This window comes from Pararge aegeria, chromosome 8 (genome assembly GCF_905163445.1).
Source record: "Pararge aegeria chromosome 8, ilParAegt1.1, whole genome shotgun sequence".
Taxonomy (NCBI): domain Eukaryota; kingdom Metazoa; phylum Arthropoda; class Insecta; order Lepidoptera; family Nymphalidae; genus Pararge; species Pararge aegeria.
The window spans coordinates 17,391,565-17,409,116 of NC_053187.1; the positions used below are offsets into that span (position 1 = coordinate 17,391,565).

At 35.0% G+C, this 17,552-nt stretch overlaps 1 protein-coding gene across 3 annotated transcripts in view; it reads right to left on the reverse strand.

Annotated features, from left to right (window-relative positions):
* Positions 1-17,552, reverse strand: part of LOC120625821 — a 144,234-nt gene that overhangs the window by 112,296 nt on the left and 14,386 nt on the right. For all 3 annotated transcript variants that reach the window (XM_039893050.1, XM_039893051.1, XM_039893049.1), the window contains exon 2: positions 7,517-7,810. In XM_039893050.1, the coding sequence (XP_039748984.1) occupies positions 7,517-7,661 (145 nt within the window). In that variant the 5' untranslated portion in view covers positions 7,662-7,810. The remainder of the gene's footprint in view (positions 1-7,516; positions 7,811-17,552) is intronic.

Sequence of the window (17,552 nt, forward strand, 5' to 3'; positions counted from 1 at the left end):
TTAACCGACTCTCATGAAACTTTGTACACATATTCTTGGAAGTGTTAGAAGTAATATAGGATACTTTTTATCCCGACATTAAGCTCGGTTCTTTTGGGAGAGGGGATGAAAGTTCTTGACGATTTTACACCATAACTCCTACAAATTATAACCGATTTAAATAATTATTTTTGTACTATAGAGGTTATAATATGTGTTTAATTTTACCCAAACTTTGTGTAGATCTAATGAATGTGGTTGGAGATAGAGGAACAAAACTCCTTAGCGGAAAGCAGCAAACCCCACATTTAAGGCTCAGCGATACCGAATACTTTAATTATTTTTAGAACTACTCAACTTTAAATTATAAACTACAACTCTAAAATTTAATGCCACATCCAAAACAAAATCAGACGCAGACGAAGTCGCGGGCAACAGCTAGTTATCTATAAAAGAATAAAGATCTATAAAAGTTGTACAAAAGCGCCTTCGGTTGCCTGAAAGAAATCGCTATGCAGCGATCATCATCATCATATTATCCCATTAGCGGCCCATTTTGGGCACGGGTCGCCATTGGGGGCAATGAGAAGGGGTTAAGGCCGTAGTCCACCACGCTAGCCCAGTGCGGATTGGTAGACTCCACAAGCTTTTGAGAACATTGTAGAGGCCTTCTAAAATATAGAAATATTTTAATTGTTTAAAAAGCGTATAACTTAGAGTTAAAGGTGCTTGATGGGATTCAAACTCAGCCCCCCGAAAGTCAAAGTCCAAATCAATCAAGTCCAAACAAATCAAGTGTCAAAGGCCTGCCCACTGGGCTATCACCGCTTCTTATAATAAATGAATGAACGAAATCATTAAAATAATACAAACACATAAAAGAAAGCTACAAGTATCTTTATTCATCCGCGACTTTATATCTCTAATTTCAGAGGTGTATCAACGGTCTCCAACTTGATTTTTCCCCACCGTTAATTTTAATTGAGCGACCTGGGTAACCTATTTATAGCCTTTTCGGACTTGCAGCTTAATACGGATTCCCGCTCATGTTTTATAATGAAAAGTAAAGCGTGTTAAGTGTCAGCTGCTCGTTACTATGGTACTGGCGCGGAAATTATGTTAAATATTTAACTATTACATGTATGGGAAATTAATAATACAATTGGATGACCCGCCAAAGTTTGTACCTCAATAACGTAGTTCGATTCAAATTTCGAGCACCTCAAAACTTTTTGTTTGACTACTCAACAAGTTTTGAGGTGCCCCAAATTTAAAAATGGAACGATCCTGTAATTTATACACGCTAAATAATAGCAAATTGATTTGAAAAAAGAACTATTGCTCTGAAAAAAACAAAAACGTTCTGAAATGTTACTGAAACGCTTGCCGTGCTTCATGTTTGGATGGTAAATTAATAGTTCAAAAAAGCTAAAAAAAAACACGCTTGGTATAAAAAATCAAACTAATTTCTACCTGTTAGTTTAGATTTTTTACAAAATAGATTTAAATTAACATCATTCCTGCCTAATCGATTATAGATGAAAATCATACAAATTAACAAAAATCATATTTTTCACATAGAAAATTTGAATGATCTTATCAAATTAGTGTATTGTTATTGGTCCTCGATATATCTACAAAGTTTGAATGAAATCAGTCCGTATGAAGAGGGTTAAAATCAAGTCCAAGGGAGTTCCGAACATACAAACATACACGTGAAGCTAATACAAAGCGTGTAAAAAGTATTAATATGCTGATCAGTGCGGATCGGTGGACTCCACACACCTTTGACAACATTAAGTAAAACTCTCAGGCATGCAGATTTCCTCACGATGTTTACTTCACCGTCGAAGCAAGTGATATTTTAATTGCTTAAAACGCATATAAACTTAGAGTTAGAGGTGCGTGCTGGGATCCAAACTCGGCCCCCCGAAAGTAAAGTCGAAATCCTACCCACTGGGCTATCACCGCTTCTTATAATACATGAATGAACGAAATAATGGAGAGTGTGCTCAAGAACTATTTGATCTAGTTCCCCCCTCGCCTTTTTACCATCGAACCGCGAGGCACCGGAAGGATCTGCATCCCTACGTGGTCGATATACCGCGGACGCGTACGAAGCGCTTCGCATCTTCGTTTCTAATTCGCACCGCTAGGATCTGGAATGCTCTTCCAGCTTCCATTTTCCCCAGTTCTTACAACATTAGTACCTTCAAATCAAGAGTGAATAGGCATCTTCTAGGCAAGCGCGCTCCACCTTAGGCTGCATCATCGCTTACCATCAGGTGTGATTGCAGTCAAGCGCTCGTCTATAAATATAAAAAAAAAAAAAAAAAAAAAATTAAGAAGCACATAAAAGAAAGCTACAAGTATCTACATATACCTACTTTATCCCTACTAATATTATAAATGTCAATGTAAGTTTGTTTGTTACGCTTTCACGCAAAAACTACTAAACCGATCCTCATGAAACTTTGTACACATATTCTTGAAAGATTTAGAAGTAATATAGGATACTTTTTATCCCGATATTAAGCTCGGTTCCTTTGGGAGAGGGGATGAGTGTTTGACGATTTTACACCATAACTCCGACAAATTATAACCGATTTAAACAATTATTGTTGTACTATAGAGGTTATAATATGCGTTTAATTTTGCTCAAACTGTGGTTGAAGATAGAGAACAGAACTTTTCAGTGGACAGCAGCAAACCCCTCATTAAAGGCTTAGCGATACTGAATACTTAATTTTCTTAGAACTGCAACTAAATTTTATGCAACATGAAAAACAAAATCGAACGCAGACGAAGTCGCGGGCAACAGCTAGTATAAAATAAAATAAATTGGAATACTTGACTAAATCGAATTAATTACCAAAAAATATTTGTCGGTATGCAAGGCTTTTATGCATATGTGAACAGTGTGTTACCACCTTAACCGGTTGTATTAAACTCGATATCATCTCGACAAGACAAGATCGTCAAAGGAGAGGTGTTGATTTCGGCAATGCTCTCAGTTCGGATAGCTTCAGATGAAGTTTAACCACACGCCTTTGTGTAGACTGTCAAAGACGAACTATTGGTTGGTTCTCTGTGTTTTAGTTAACCGCTAGATACTCGTGGATTATCTGTGAGAATATTATGTTAGTAGAGTATTTTGCGACAAAGCTCGTCCTACTGCCGTCATGCTTTTTTTATCATCATATAATATTTTTTTTATCATTGTAAACATGTACTCGTATGTATGAACGCTTTATAAGTGCCTGTGATTTGTGATAGGCTTACATGAGTAAAGAAATTTTGAAGTAGAATAAATAAATAAATATACTACGTCCAGTGGCGTGCACTTCATACATGCACAAAAGCATGTATGAAGTGCACGAGGGGAAAACAATTTTATGCCATGTACCTGATTTATGCATACCCTGGTCAGAAACCCTGGTCAGTAGCGTGCACATGTGCACATGTGCACGCTACTGACTACGACAATACACACATCGCCATCTAGCCCCAAGGTAACCGTAGCTTGTGTTATGCTATATGGGTGCTAAGATGACTGATGAAAATTTTTATAAATAATATACATAAATACTTAGAATATACATACAAACACCCAGACACTGAAAAACATTCATGCTCGTCACACAAACATTTTCCAGTAGCGGGAATCGAACCGGCCTAGGACTCAGAAAGCAGGGTCGCTGCATTTTGAAACCTCCTAGCTTTAGTTTTAAGTTAACGAAAATAGATATTACCAACCTAAAAAAACATTAATGGTAACATATTATATGTATGAACGCTTCGTAAGCCCGTGATAAGGCCTTCATGAATAAAACATTTTTGAAGAAGAAGAAACACTTACACGTATAAAATACTGGAAAAGAAACAAGGAAACAAGTAAGGAGTATATAGTTAACAATGAAGACATGCAGAGGCAGCCTTATTGCTGCAAGCAATCTCTCACAGGCTACCTTTGTAGACCGGACTTACAGCATGAGAACGGGATAGTGCCAAGAGTATTGATATTATATATACACATAAATACCAAAATGTATATATACAAAAACATAGATAATTTAAATAAATATACATAATATATAAAATTTGAATTTGAAGAATTTAAAAAATGAAATTGGTATAATATACTCGTAGCAGTACCATCAATGTATCGTTTATTATTCTCGGGCAGATCTCATAAAGGTGCCTCAGTGGATACTCAAACACAGTTTACGAGTTAGTTAGGAGCTAGACGTCTGTAAAGTTGAGAAGTGTTGAGTTTACTGCAAGTAAAAAAAATAGTTACGTTTTCTCTTAGCATTTTCTTGATACGTCATTTATTATTATTTCGATAGTTTCTTTTGGATAATAATTATATTGATTAAACTAAAAGGCTGTGATTATCTATTCCTTAAGACTATGGCTTCTCTTTTGGGAGTAGGTACATCTTAATATGCTCCTTGACATGCCCTCCGTTTCTGACGTGTTCTCAAGCGGTGGACGCTTTGGTCTTAGATGTGGGAGGTCTCGAGTTCGATCCCCGAAGGTGCAATTTGGATTTCATACTTTCAAAATTTTCTCTGGTCCACCACCAGGCATCGACCACTTGTAGGACCACACTGTTCACCACTGAGCCATAAAGCAGAGACCACGATAATGTAGAGGAAAGTATAGACATGATTCTCCATGCAAAGGTATTCCCCTATTTCCACACTGTGAAATGCCTATAGAGCAATCTTTTTTTTTTCTTATAATTAAAGTCCAGACATGAAGCTGAACACTTTAGACCCTCCAAAGTGACCAACAATACACATTTTTTACCGCCATGTTAAGAGGAGTCAAAGAGAAATATGTAAAAAAAATAACATAAAAGAAAGAAAGAGGAACCTAGACGTAATCTTTATTAAAAATTTCATGCCCAAAATAATTAAATCTACTCAGCTTTGGATGAGAAAACATCAATTTATCATAGTTGATATCGGTGTGAACTACATGTCCTTATCGCACTTTACGGGGAAAGACAGGCTCAGCGCGACGGCAAAAGTAGTTTAAATACCTATTCATCAAATTTGTCGTACCTCTTAATACAATAATAATAAAGCTCTATTTATTCCATCTAAATTAACAAAAAAAGTTTTAATCCTCACAAACTACTTGTGTTAGTTCTTGGTTATAGGTTTATTTATTTACTTATTTAAACTCTTTATTTGTACACCACTACACAGTTAGGAAAATACGGGTAAAGGACGGATACAGAGAAACACAAAGACTGGAGTAGAATACAAAATTCGGCCTTATCGCTTAGAAGCGATCTCTGCCAGGCAACTTTAGGATTAGGACAACAAGAGCGAGATCAAATAGGTGGTGTAAAATTATTATAAACCTACATTAAAATAACTACATACGAATACATAAACAGAATATACACAAATAAAAAAAAATATATATAGATATATATACTAGCGGACCCCAGCGCCATCTGTTGGGCTGATTTGTGAATCTAAACGATCCAGGGTGCCACCCAAACGCATACAAAAAAATTCATTCAAATCGGTCCCGCGGTTTAGGAGGAGTTCAGTAACATACACACGCACACAAGAAATATAAAGATAAAATAAATATAAAAGTAATAAACTAATATATATTATGATAAGCTATAAGAATGAATATAGTGATTTTTAATAAATTGTTAAGTTAGTGTTAGTATGTTTGTCCTTATGTTAGATGGATCCCATAGGATGGTTGAAAGCCGGGACCATATATTTTTTGTCCTTCCCAGCGATGTGGATTATATATAATGAGCATGGAATTGTATCACAAAGGTGTATCCACACTTGTCATTACGTCATTAGAATTTCAGTCCACTCAACCCTTGAGCTATTCAGGTACTGTTGCCGTTACGTAATAAGAAATAAACTGCAAGCAACATTTTTCCATCAAAGGCTGAGTCGCCCACCGTGACGACCGGGACGTAGGGCGGATTTAGACAATAGTTCCGAAAAAACAGCCCCTTTTGTTTCGCCAGAACCCTCTGACAGCAATTAATGTTATATTTTAACTTTATGCTGCCGCACACACAGAACAAATCTACCCAATTCGATACTTTGATAAAACCCGTCATGTTATTGGAATTATTCATTTAAACCCGTATGATATCCTAATCACAAATTTTTTTTGGTATTTAATTCTAAGAACCACAGTGTGGTTTTACAGTTTAATTTTTGAAAACTTATTGTACAGACCATTACGTGTTTATATAATTGAATTTGTGTAAACTTATATTAAACCCCAAATTTGATCGTAGAACTGAATTGTGAAAATTATTTTTTAAAACCCACTGTGTAATTTTACAACTGAGATCATGCGAACTAATTTTAAAAACGAACCCATTTTAGAATTGTGTAAACTACTTTTCAACCCGTCATGTGAGTTTAGAATTGGTTTGTGGGATGTTATTTTAAAATCCGTTGTGTGATATAGGAACTGTATTTGTTGCTTACTTAATTCAATTTCTGAATGAAAGCCTCATCTGTCACAAGCAGTTAAGTATTTGAATTTAAATAAATGTTTACTAAATACAAAGTAAATTACAAAATTAATTTTATAACTGATAATATGTGCTTGTCGATCTGTTTGTTTGTTATTTTTCTATGCATAACGGAAAGAATAACGCAAGCAACTATTCAATAACAAATCAAAAATTACTTTAAACTAATAATTTTGAAAATCTGATTTTTTTAAAGGTAGCATGTAATAGTATATGGGGTTACTTAACCCGTTTCGAAACAGATATTTTATTGAGTATCTAATTATGACGTACAAGCGATAACGATAAAAATAATAATACGGTGTGAACTCAGCATTTTATGACGTCTTAATAGAGTTGTTAGAGTGCCACCTGCCAGGGGGGTTAAGCTATCGGATATCACGTATGTAATAAACGATTAATTTAAATAACGAGAATCAATCGTCCGTATTTAGCTAATATCTACATAGTTATAATTAAAAATAGGTTGTTGAGTTGTGATAGTGTTTGTTTGTTGATATACCGTAACTTATAGCAACAGGAATATAATTATGTGACTAGGTATACTGCGACAGAGAATGCTTATGAATTTAACAGACAACAATGTATGTATTACTTTTTTATAGTAATAAATGTCGGATGGTAAGCCACGCCAGGAAGGCAGAACGGATCTGTATGAAACTTAGTCAAATAGATTATAGTAGATATATCAATACTTATTTATAATAAATCTGTAACTGGAAGATTTGTGTACGTTTAATATATTTTGAAAATTTTGACCGGGGGATGCTTTATAACCGATACTGAGTCTAAAACAGATTTTCAGACAGTCTGTCTGTCTATCTGTATGTCCGGGCATCACGTGAAAACGATTGAACGGATTTAAATAACATTTGGTGTAGTGGTAGTTGCTATTCTGGGTCAACATATAGGTAGGATACTTTATATCCCGATAAACAAAAACGTGGAAACAGCTAATATAAAACATTTAAGTTTAATAGAAAAAAGAACACTTACCATCCTGTTTCACAGTGTTCCCCAGAGGTCCGCAGCTAGCCAGCCACACAAAGAAGATCCACCTGAGCATCAGACCTGAGCTTCCACCTCTCTGCAGCTCAGGGTGGTTGTGAAAGTGGCGCGCGGTCGGCCGATGCCGTGCCATCTTGTGATCACCATTGACACTTCACTGTACTTCACTTCACTTATCACCGCTTTACACTTTTTTCAGTTAAACTTCACTTTTGTTTTGTTCATAGTTCTTTAGCGCTGTAATTATTTATGAGTACTTTTGTTTAGCGTAACTTATAGTGACTGAAATGGGTAAAAAAAAGTATGAAGGTTATTTAGAGAGACTTTATTTCATTAAATTTCCTGCGCCAGGAAAGAGATGGCAATAATGGAAGTGGATACTGAAATGAGCACAAATTGAACAACCTTATTTCTTTAAATAAGTAGCTGTAAGTAGGTATGAATAAACTTACACTTTTTGAATTACCTACATTACAAGAAACAATACAAAAAATTGGGACTCGTGACATGTAAACAGCTGGTAATGGATTAATAATGGTAATGATGTAGATGATTTAAAAAAAATATGCATTATATAAAGAAGAAAACTAAACATTATTCAAGTTTATTTGAAAATAGAGAGTTTTATAGATGTGACGTAAAGAGAGTGTGACAAAAACGAGCAGTGATAGGGCACGCAGTCAAAGTAGTTTTCTAAACGGGTGGGTTTGATTCCCACAGTTGGAAAATATTTGAACTGAATGAACATGAATGCTTTTCATTGGCTGGGTGTTTATCTTTATATTATAAGTATTTATGTATACTATTTATAAAATATTCATCATATCTTAGTCCTACTTAACACAAGCTTCCTTACTTTTAGGCTAGATAGCGATGTATGTATTGTCTTAGTATATTTATTTATTCGTTATGTTCCTTATATTATAATAATAAAGCTAGAAATATTATTTCAAACTTTCTAATCTTCGGAACTACCGAAGTTATACGGCAGGTACAGTAGCGAAGGCGGGCAAGTCGACATGGTTGCTCGGGGTATATTCTTGTGCGTTTATACTCAATACAATTCCATACATTTTAATGTAAAATAACTTAAATTTAAGAGGGGCATCTGCAGAGAAATTCGGCATCTATACAGAAAAAAATCAGTTAAATAAGATGAAATATGAAAAATAATTTTAAGTATTTCATGATTTAATCAAAATAAGTGATTTTTAGATTTTTTTTTTACATATGAGTTGTTAAAGTACCTAAGCAGGTGGCTTACAAGCTTATATCAAACGATATCTTGAATCAACATGAAAGGTTACTGCGCTTAACTTATAAGTATTTGTTAGGGCGACCACGTTATTAATTAATATGTTAAAGAGATTTTTTTTCTTCAATAGGCAAGATGATATTATGTTGGAATAGAATAGAATATTATATGCTAAACATAAATAACAATCCCTACTAATATTATAAATGTGAATGTAAGTTTGTTTGTTACGCTTTCACGCAAAAACGACTTAACTGATCCTCATGAGACTTTGTACACGTATTCTTGGAAGTGTTACAAGTAATATAGGATACTTTTTATCCCGACATTAAGCTTGGTTCCTTTGGGAGAGGGGATGAAAGTGTTTGCCGATTTAACACCGTAACTCCGACAAATTATAACCGATTTAAATAATTATTTATGTACTATATAGAGGTGTGTGTGTTTAATTTTGCCTTAAATTTGTGTAGATCTGAATGTGCTTGGAGATAGAGGACAAAACTCCTCAGCAGACAGCAGCAAACCCCTCATTAAAGGCTTAGCGCTACTGACTACTTTAATTTTTTTTAGAACTAAGTACAACTGAATTGAACGCCACATTAAAAAACAAAATCAAAAGCAGACGAAGTCGCAGGCAACAGCTAGAATAGAATAAAGTAATGAAGGCCAGTACATGTTTTGTCAGAAATTAGGGGGGAATTTCCCCGGACGAGCTCGTAAAATTTTTGCCCACTTGTAATCGATGGGAATTTTAGAGTATTGAAAATACAATTATCACTTCAACGTAAAATTTATCAAAAAGTATTGGATAAAGTGTTGGAAAGCCAACAAAAAACTGATGCTTTTTTACGAGTATCACGCAGAATAATTATGAAGTTAGCATCTGCCTGTGACAATGTGGAATTCAGTAACAGTTATTCCTACAGAAACTTGTGATTTTCCGAGTTTGTAGCTTTAATTTAGAGTATAAGGTATTTTCATTCCAAAATTAAACCAAATCGGCTGAGTTATTGTCGCTTGAAAGAGTAACAAATATAAAAAAACTTAAATATCTATACTATTAATAACAGCATCACCGTCATCAACTAAGGTCTCCTCTCAGACTGAAAAGGGTTTAGGCCGTAGTCCACTACGCTGGCCCAGTGCAAATTGGTAGACTTCACATGTCTCCTAATAATTGATTAAGTTAAATTTTTATTGTAATTTAGCTTTAAATATTTATAATTTTAAAGGTTTATACTAACTGACTAATAATTAATTGTAAATAATTTATAAGAATGACTTTTTTACATTTTAATGCATGCTGTGATAACCTATAAATAGTTGAACATTTACTATGTGACTCATTCCAAAAAAAAAAACAAGTTTTAATGTATCTACTGCTGGTTGTCCTTTATAAATGTCTTTGAGATATTTCAGGTATGCTGCTTTTGTCGCGATGCTTTACTTCACTCTTAAAGTAAGCAATATTTTAATTGTTTTTAAATTAAAAGCGCATATAACTACGAAAAGGTTTCATGCCGGGGTTCGAAGTCAGTCCCCCAATCAACACTTTTTCTATCGGTATTATATATAATTTCAGCAAAAGCGCTACTACATTACATCAAATAATAGTTAGTCATGGTGATCTTTAACTTAAAATATGTGAATAGAATTTTGGGATCAATTAGAGGTAATTGTGGTTTTGGCTAGTTTGATTAACCGCATTCAAATTGAAATATTCTACTATTTATAAAATAACTCATATAAATAATTTATTCTACAGAAATGTATTTTGTAATTATTGTGAACTAAATTAAAAATAGGAGGCGGTCCTCTAATAAATAATGTTTGTAATCATTGTGTATTTAGATCTCCTGAGAATTGCCTTTTTTAGATTGAAACGTCGATTGTCTTTTTCAGGTCTTTTCAAAATTAACAATTAGTTTTACGAAAATTAACTATATTTAATGTATGCATCTGTAAAAATAGCACTTGTCTATACCGATGGTATACGATGCCTTCGGGGCCTAGGTCTGCTATTACAATAATTGTATATCACTGATCGATCAAAGACTAAATATAATAAAAATTTTATTTTATTTTGTTTATTAATATTTTACAAGTTTACAATGAAAAAAAGTTCCTACACAATTCAATGCCCATTCAACTTGTGCTTACTCTTTGTTTCACTACCGTAAGTTTTATCACTGTAATAAATAAACATACTACGACAATACGTCAACAGTGAATTATTTAAAGTAATGTAAAGAAGACTTATCACTTCTTGGAGTATTGAGTATTTGTTGCACATAATAATATAATATTAATAATATTTTAGGTATTTTTTGCAATAGCAGTCTTGGGCCCCAGATCTTGGGTTTTAGTTCGAACAGAGGAAAACGTCTTTGGACCGGGCATGAGTTGTACTTAGCTTTTATGGTTATTTTAACTTTTGTCTGCAATGTCCTATCATGTGGAGGTATTGTGGCCACCTTACTGAAGGTAACCTTAATAAATCAAAACGGTGAAACAGATCGTCGATAAGGCCTTTTAGCAGTAATGGACGGACCGGGCCAACGTACCTACGGGCTCTCGAATTTTGATTAATTCTTCTAATCTTCGTTAATACTTTGAACGGCCTTTAATGTTACATGGCTACGTGATTTCGATAAGTGGAACCGTGATTTAAGTAGGCTTATTTTTTTATTTAATCTATGGTTTTTTGGGTTCAATACGTATATACAGTTACGGTAATTTTATAAAGTGAGCAGGTAATTAAACTTTTGATAAGTAAGAATAATAAATTTAATAATTATAATAATTTAGTTTAACAATCTTTAGAATTTTTTTGCGCTCATCTCTCACAAAACAGAAAAAATCTAAAGATTGTTAAACTTTAAAATGATGTTGAAAAAGAGCAATCTGCTGAGTTTCTTGCCGGCTCATCTCAGTGGAATCTGCCTTCCGAACCGGTGGTAGAGTCACTACAAACAGACTTGACGTTTCATAAGTGCTTATTAATTTGGCCTACTTGAAATAAATGAATTTTGAATTTTTGAATTTTTTAAATAACAAATATACTACGATATAATACACATAGCCACCTAGCCCCAAAGTAAGCGTAGCTAGTTTTATGGGTACTAAGATGACTGATGATTATTTTAATAATTAATATACATAAATACAGTACGTATTCAAATAATAATGAAAAACTTTTGTTCCGTAACTTTTCCCGAGAACAATAGTTTTGCGGAACTGTACAAAGTTGTCATAACAAAATACTCAGTGGCGGTTATCAGCTGTTTGTTATTTTTTATTTTTCGTTTGGTATATGAAGTTAAGGAGAAATGGGATCACGGATAACTATGGCAATAGCAAAAAGGTATACTCCATAATCATCGTTACCGGCCCACTACAGGGCACGTGTTTAGGCCGAAGTCCACCACGTTGACCCACTAGAACATTATGAAGAACTCTCAGGCATGCAGGTTTCCTTCACATGATGTTTTCCTTCACCGTTGAAGTAAGTGATATTTTAATTGCTTAAAACGCACATAACTTAGAAATGTTAGAGTAGCCGGAAGTCCAACCTTTGGCCTATAAGAAGGCATTGTGGGAACCCGTGCTCTATAGTGGGCTGGTAATGGTAATGAAGATGATATCTATTTGGACAAACGACATTAAAAGAGTCGCAAAGAGTCGCTGGACACTAGGGCCTGAGGAATTTAAAATTCATCCAAATCCCGCCGCGAACTTCATTTGGTATCTAAGTGATGTAAAATTAACTTTGAAACTTTAGAAAGGCATCAAATAGGTTAAACTCATTTTTACATTCAGACATTCAGTTGTTATGACTTCATCTGCAATTTGTTAAGATGTGTTAAATGATGGTTTGATAGTTATTTGGTGGGAAAATTTTATAGTTCCTAACGCTATTTTCCATTTACGGAGATATTCAAGAGACCTACTGATTATCATGGACGTTTCTTGTACCGGATATCAAAAATGACTCAAGAAACTACAACAGCTGACTGATAATGACGTACCTACCTACGTACTCGTAGTACTTTATTATTTAAAAGATGGCCCGCTAAACTATTATTATCCTCTACCCGCAGAACATCTGCCTCGTTAATAATAGGGTCTTTACTCGATATTTAACTGGTTTTAAATCATGTCGTATTTTCATATTTTTTCTGTCAATACTTAATTATAACGTTTTAAGCTCACTTGTTACAATGTTTAGCAGCTTTTTAAAATATGTTATATACTTAATAGCTTTGCAGTGCAGTGGCGTGCACTTGATGCACAAAAGCACTGCATACCCTAAAATTGATTTATAACTCGGAGGATTTTTGCCATTTTATGCAATTTTACTGTCGTATGCATACCCTGGCAAGAAACCCAGTGTACGCCACTGCTTTTCTGTGATTACCACTAATCTACACTTGACCAGCGTTGTGGACTACGGCCTAAACCAATTCGGAGACCGTGCTCTGTAGTGGGTGGGTAATGTGTTTATGATGACGATTTGAAAGCTTGTCTAAAAATATTATATGACTCGGAATAATCATCATTATCACATCAACCCATCACCGGCCCACTGCAGAGCACGGGTCTCCTCCCACAATGAGAAGGGCTTAAGGCCGTAGTCTACCACGTTGACCCAGTGCGGATTGGTGGACACCACACACCTTTGAGAAAATTGACAGATAAACTCTGTGTGGCTTGAGATGAGGTGAGTGACCTAGTTATCGTTAATTGTTTTACTCTTAAGTTGACCAATAAAAAAAAAATTATGCATGGAGAACTCTCATGCATTGAAGCTGTGATAGCCCAGTGGGTACGACTTCGACTCCAGTTTCGGGGGGCCAAGTTCGAATCGCAGCGCGCACCTCTAACTTTTTTAAGTATATATTTATTTATTTTAGTTTATTTTTCATTCATTGTTAATATACTATAACAGCAATTTACACCATTCAGTATCTGATAAAATCTAACAATTCACTATTTCATTGCTGGTGTCTTGGAACATGCCGCTCAATAAGACCGGAGTTTGTGCTAGAGCTAGCATGAATAAAAGAAAATAAAAAAAATATATACGAAAAGAAACTCACCACCTTTTGTTAAGTAATAAACCATATTCATATATATCACTTGCTTCAACGGTTAAGGTAAATCATTGTGCGGAAACGTGCATGTGCAAAATGTATACCAACCAATAAATACGTAGCTTTATCCTACGGGCAGGCGTATATTAAATATTTGAAATCCCAAGTCTACCGCACTGCAAGATAGCAAGACAGTGTAAACTCATTTTGCAAGAATCCAGCACGGCACGCGTATCAAACTTTAGACCCGAAGGGCAATAGTTGACAAAGTTGGAAAAGAGCAACTACTGAGTTTCTTGCTGGCTCTTCTCGGTAGAATCTGCTTTCCGAACTGGTGGTAAAGTCACTACCAATAGACATACTTGACGTATCAAAAGTTATTATAAAGTAGGCCTTCTTGATTGAATTAATTTAGAATTTTAAAGTGAAATAAGCAAACTTGGTTGCTTATTTACTACGTATAAGGATGGCTATTGTATATTTTTGCCAACTAACTTTTATCTTTCATCATCATAACCCATTATCGGCCCACTACAGAGCACGGGTCTCTCTGGTTTTTTTGTTATGATTAATAATAAAATTAAATGTGGAGTAAATGTCTTCATTTACTCCACATTTAATTTTATTTAGATTCTTTTAAATACGTTATCGATAATAAGTCTTAGGAAAAAATTCAATTGGAGACTTAATACTTAATTAAATCTCCTCCCACAATTAGAAGGGAACCGTAGTCCACCACGCTGGCCCAGTGCGGATTGGTGGAGTCCACACCTTATGCCTTTGAGAACATAATGGAGAATTTTCAGGTATACTGTTCCATAAAACAATTCCTATCCCTATCCCTACTAATATTATAAATTTTTATGTAAGTTTCTTTGTTACGCTTTCATGCAAAAACTACTTTACCGATCATCATTAGAAGTGTTAGAAGTAACATAGGATACTTCTTATTCCGACATTAAGCTCAGTTTCTTTGGGAGAGGGGATGAAAGTTTGACAATTTTACACCATAACTGCGTCAAATGATAACCGATTTAAATAATTATTTTTGTACTATAGATCTATTATAAAGATTCTTACTAATATTATAAATGTGAAAGTGTAGATGTTTGTTACTCAATCACGCAAAAACGATAGAACGGATTTGGATGAAATTTGGCATGCATGTAGCCTTTGACATGGAAAAGAATATAGGCTATCTTTTATCCCGGGAAATAAAAGAGTTCGCGCGGGAACAACAAAACCTTAATCCACGCGACCGAAGTCGCAGGTATCAGCTAGTGTTTTATAATTATTCGGCCGGGAAGACATATATTTATAAGAAGGCAGAGCCGTGGGGGACTGCTTGTTATATTATATTTCATAGATCAAGTATACTAAGTTGATCAAAACTGCATTTCCTACTGGATGACGCTGCAGTCGCTATAAGACTGATATTAATTTCGGCATCGTATGAGAACCGTAGCTTAGTTCGTAACCAAACGAGACAAAGTAGTTCTTGTTCTTATCTTACACAACAGGTCTTTTTCTTCCACTCACTTCATACTTTACTACAATCGATCCATCTCTTCTTTGAGAAGAGATCGCTACTGAGCGATAATGTCGCCTTTTGTATCCTACTTTTTATGTTGCCTCTTGTCCATTTTGCTCTTTGTAGTGACGACCGAGCGACCGACAGCTTTAACATTATTCTGGTAACATGACCGTAATACCATACCATGCTTGACTATTAGTCCACAACTTTGCTGTCACTGGCGTTACTTTTAAACTTATCCTTATATACAAATATCTCATCTTAGCCATTCTTTTCATACTAGAATTTCCATGTTTAAAACAACGAACATCTAAAAAGAGTAACTCACTTAACATTCAAACTGGCAATTCTAAATGGCTAAAATGATTGCCTATCATTTTTATACGCGTTAATAAAAATATGAAGAGCGTTCTGTTTGCTGGAAACTCACAATGTGGGAATGGCATACCTCTAACCCACTCACGTTGAACACCTTTACAATTTAATTGGTTTTTAAATCGACCCGATGGATTCATGCTATATAAAAACTTAAGCCTTTTCAAACGGCCCAGGTATACAACCTACGGGATTCAAAAGGGATTCGAGGGCGCTTAGACAAAGAGCATGTGAGCAATTTGTTTAACCTGGCTAACTTGTTTTCTAAACATTATACAATGATCGTGCTCAGCCTATTGATTAAAGAAGCGGTGATAGCCAAGTGGGTTTGGCTTCAGCTTCCCATTCGGGTAGACCGGGTCCGACCCCAGCACCTCTAAATAATTAAGAAATCTGAACCTGAGAGATCTCCATATTGTTCTTAAAGGCTTGTGAAGTCCATCAATTCGCAATTGGCCAACGTGGCGGATTACGGCCTAAACCTTTCTCAATTTGAGAGGAGCCCGTGCCTTGTAGTGGGCCATTAATGGGCTGATGATGAATAAAGGAAAAAAAAGGTAAAAAATAAAAATAATAAATTTCGTATGAAACGTAACCTTTTTACATTATTATTTTTATTTTACTTTAAGCGGGCTTTTTCAGGCTACATTTGCGAAGGGAGCCAATACAATACATACTAATAACTGCATGTAAGATAGTATAAGGCGCCATTAACATTTTTATTAAATAATTGTTTATAAATGCTAAAAAGAAGCTAGAACACTTTAAAGAAATTGTTCGCCAGCTCTTCGACTATTTTCGATGCTATTCGTGTTCTATTCACGTTAAAGTAAGATTTAGGTTTTTTTCACGTGTGCTTAAGATGGTTCTATTTTTATTTTAATAGCGGTGTCAAATAGTGTCGCTGTGAATAGCTTATTTAAGTAGATATCAAAATAGAAGTTTTTTTTCTTCTGGTTTTGGGTCCTTTTGGAAGTAATAACTTATTAATGCACTACTCTTAGGAGGTGCGACGGTAAGTGACATTTATTTAATTTTTTTATTTTATTACGTGGCTCTTGAAAGCAACCTCACCTGAGTGTCAAGTGTGAGAGCCGCCAAAAACGCATTTTTTGTAGTAATAATTACTACCGGTATCCCACCTACGACGACCTCCCTTGCGCAACATTAATCGTAGTGAATTTAAGTAGGAGGTCCCGTGTTAGATTCCTGGCAAGACAATTTGGGAATTTTTAATTTCCGAATTTTCTCTTGTCTGGTCTGGTGTGGCTTTGGCCGTGGCTAGTTACCACCCTACCGACAAAGACGTGCCGCTAAGCGATTTAGTGTTCCGGTGCGATGTCGCGTTGAAACCGATTAGTTAGGTTACACAGGTTAGACAGGTTAGCCCGCTACCATCTTAAATTGCATCATCACTTACCACCAAGTGAGATCGCAGTCAACTTGTAGTGGAATAAGAAATAAAAACGTTTACTTATACGATTGGGTGAAAGTTAAATACGATTATATGTTATTAAAGGAGTGCCGTCTAGTAACAATACCAGGCAACCATACTTTTAGTGGAGGTAGAGCTGTTTGTGACAGAGCTCGTCCGGGGAAGTACAAACGCCATGCTTATTTCTGCTACTAAGCAGAATTATTTCGACGGCCAATTGAACTGGAAAATGTTTGTGTGATGAGCATGAATATTTTTCAGTGTCTGGCTGTTTATAGTTAGACTATTTGTGCATATCTTCTATCTTTATATATATAAAAGAGAAAATGTGT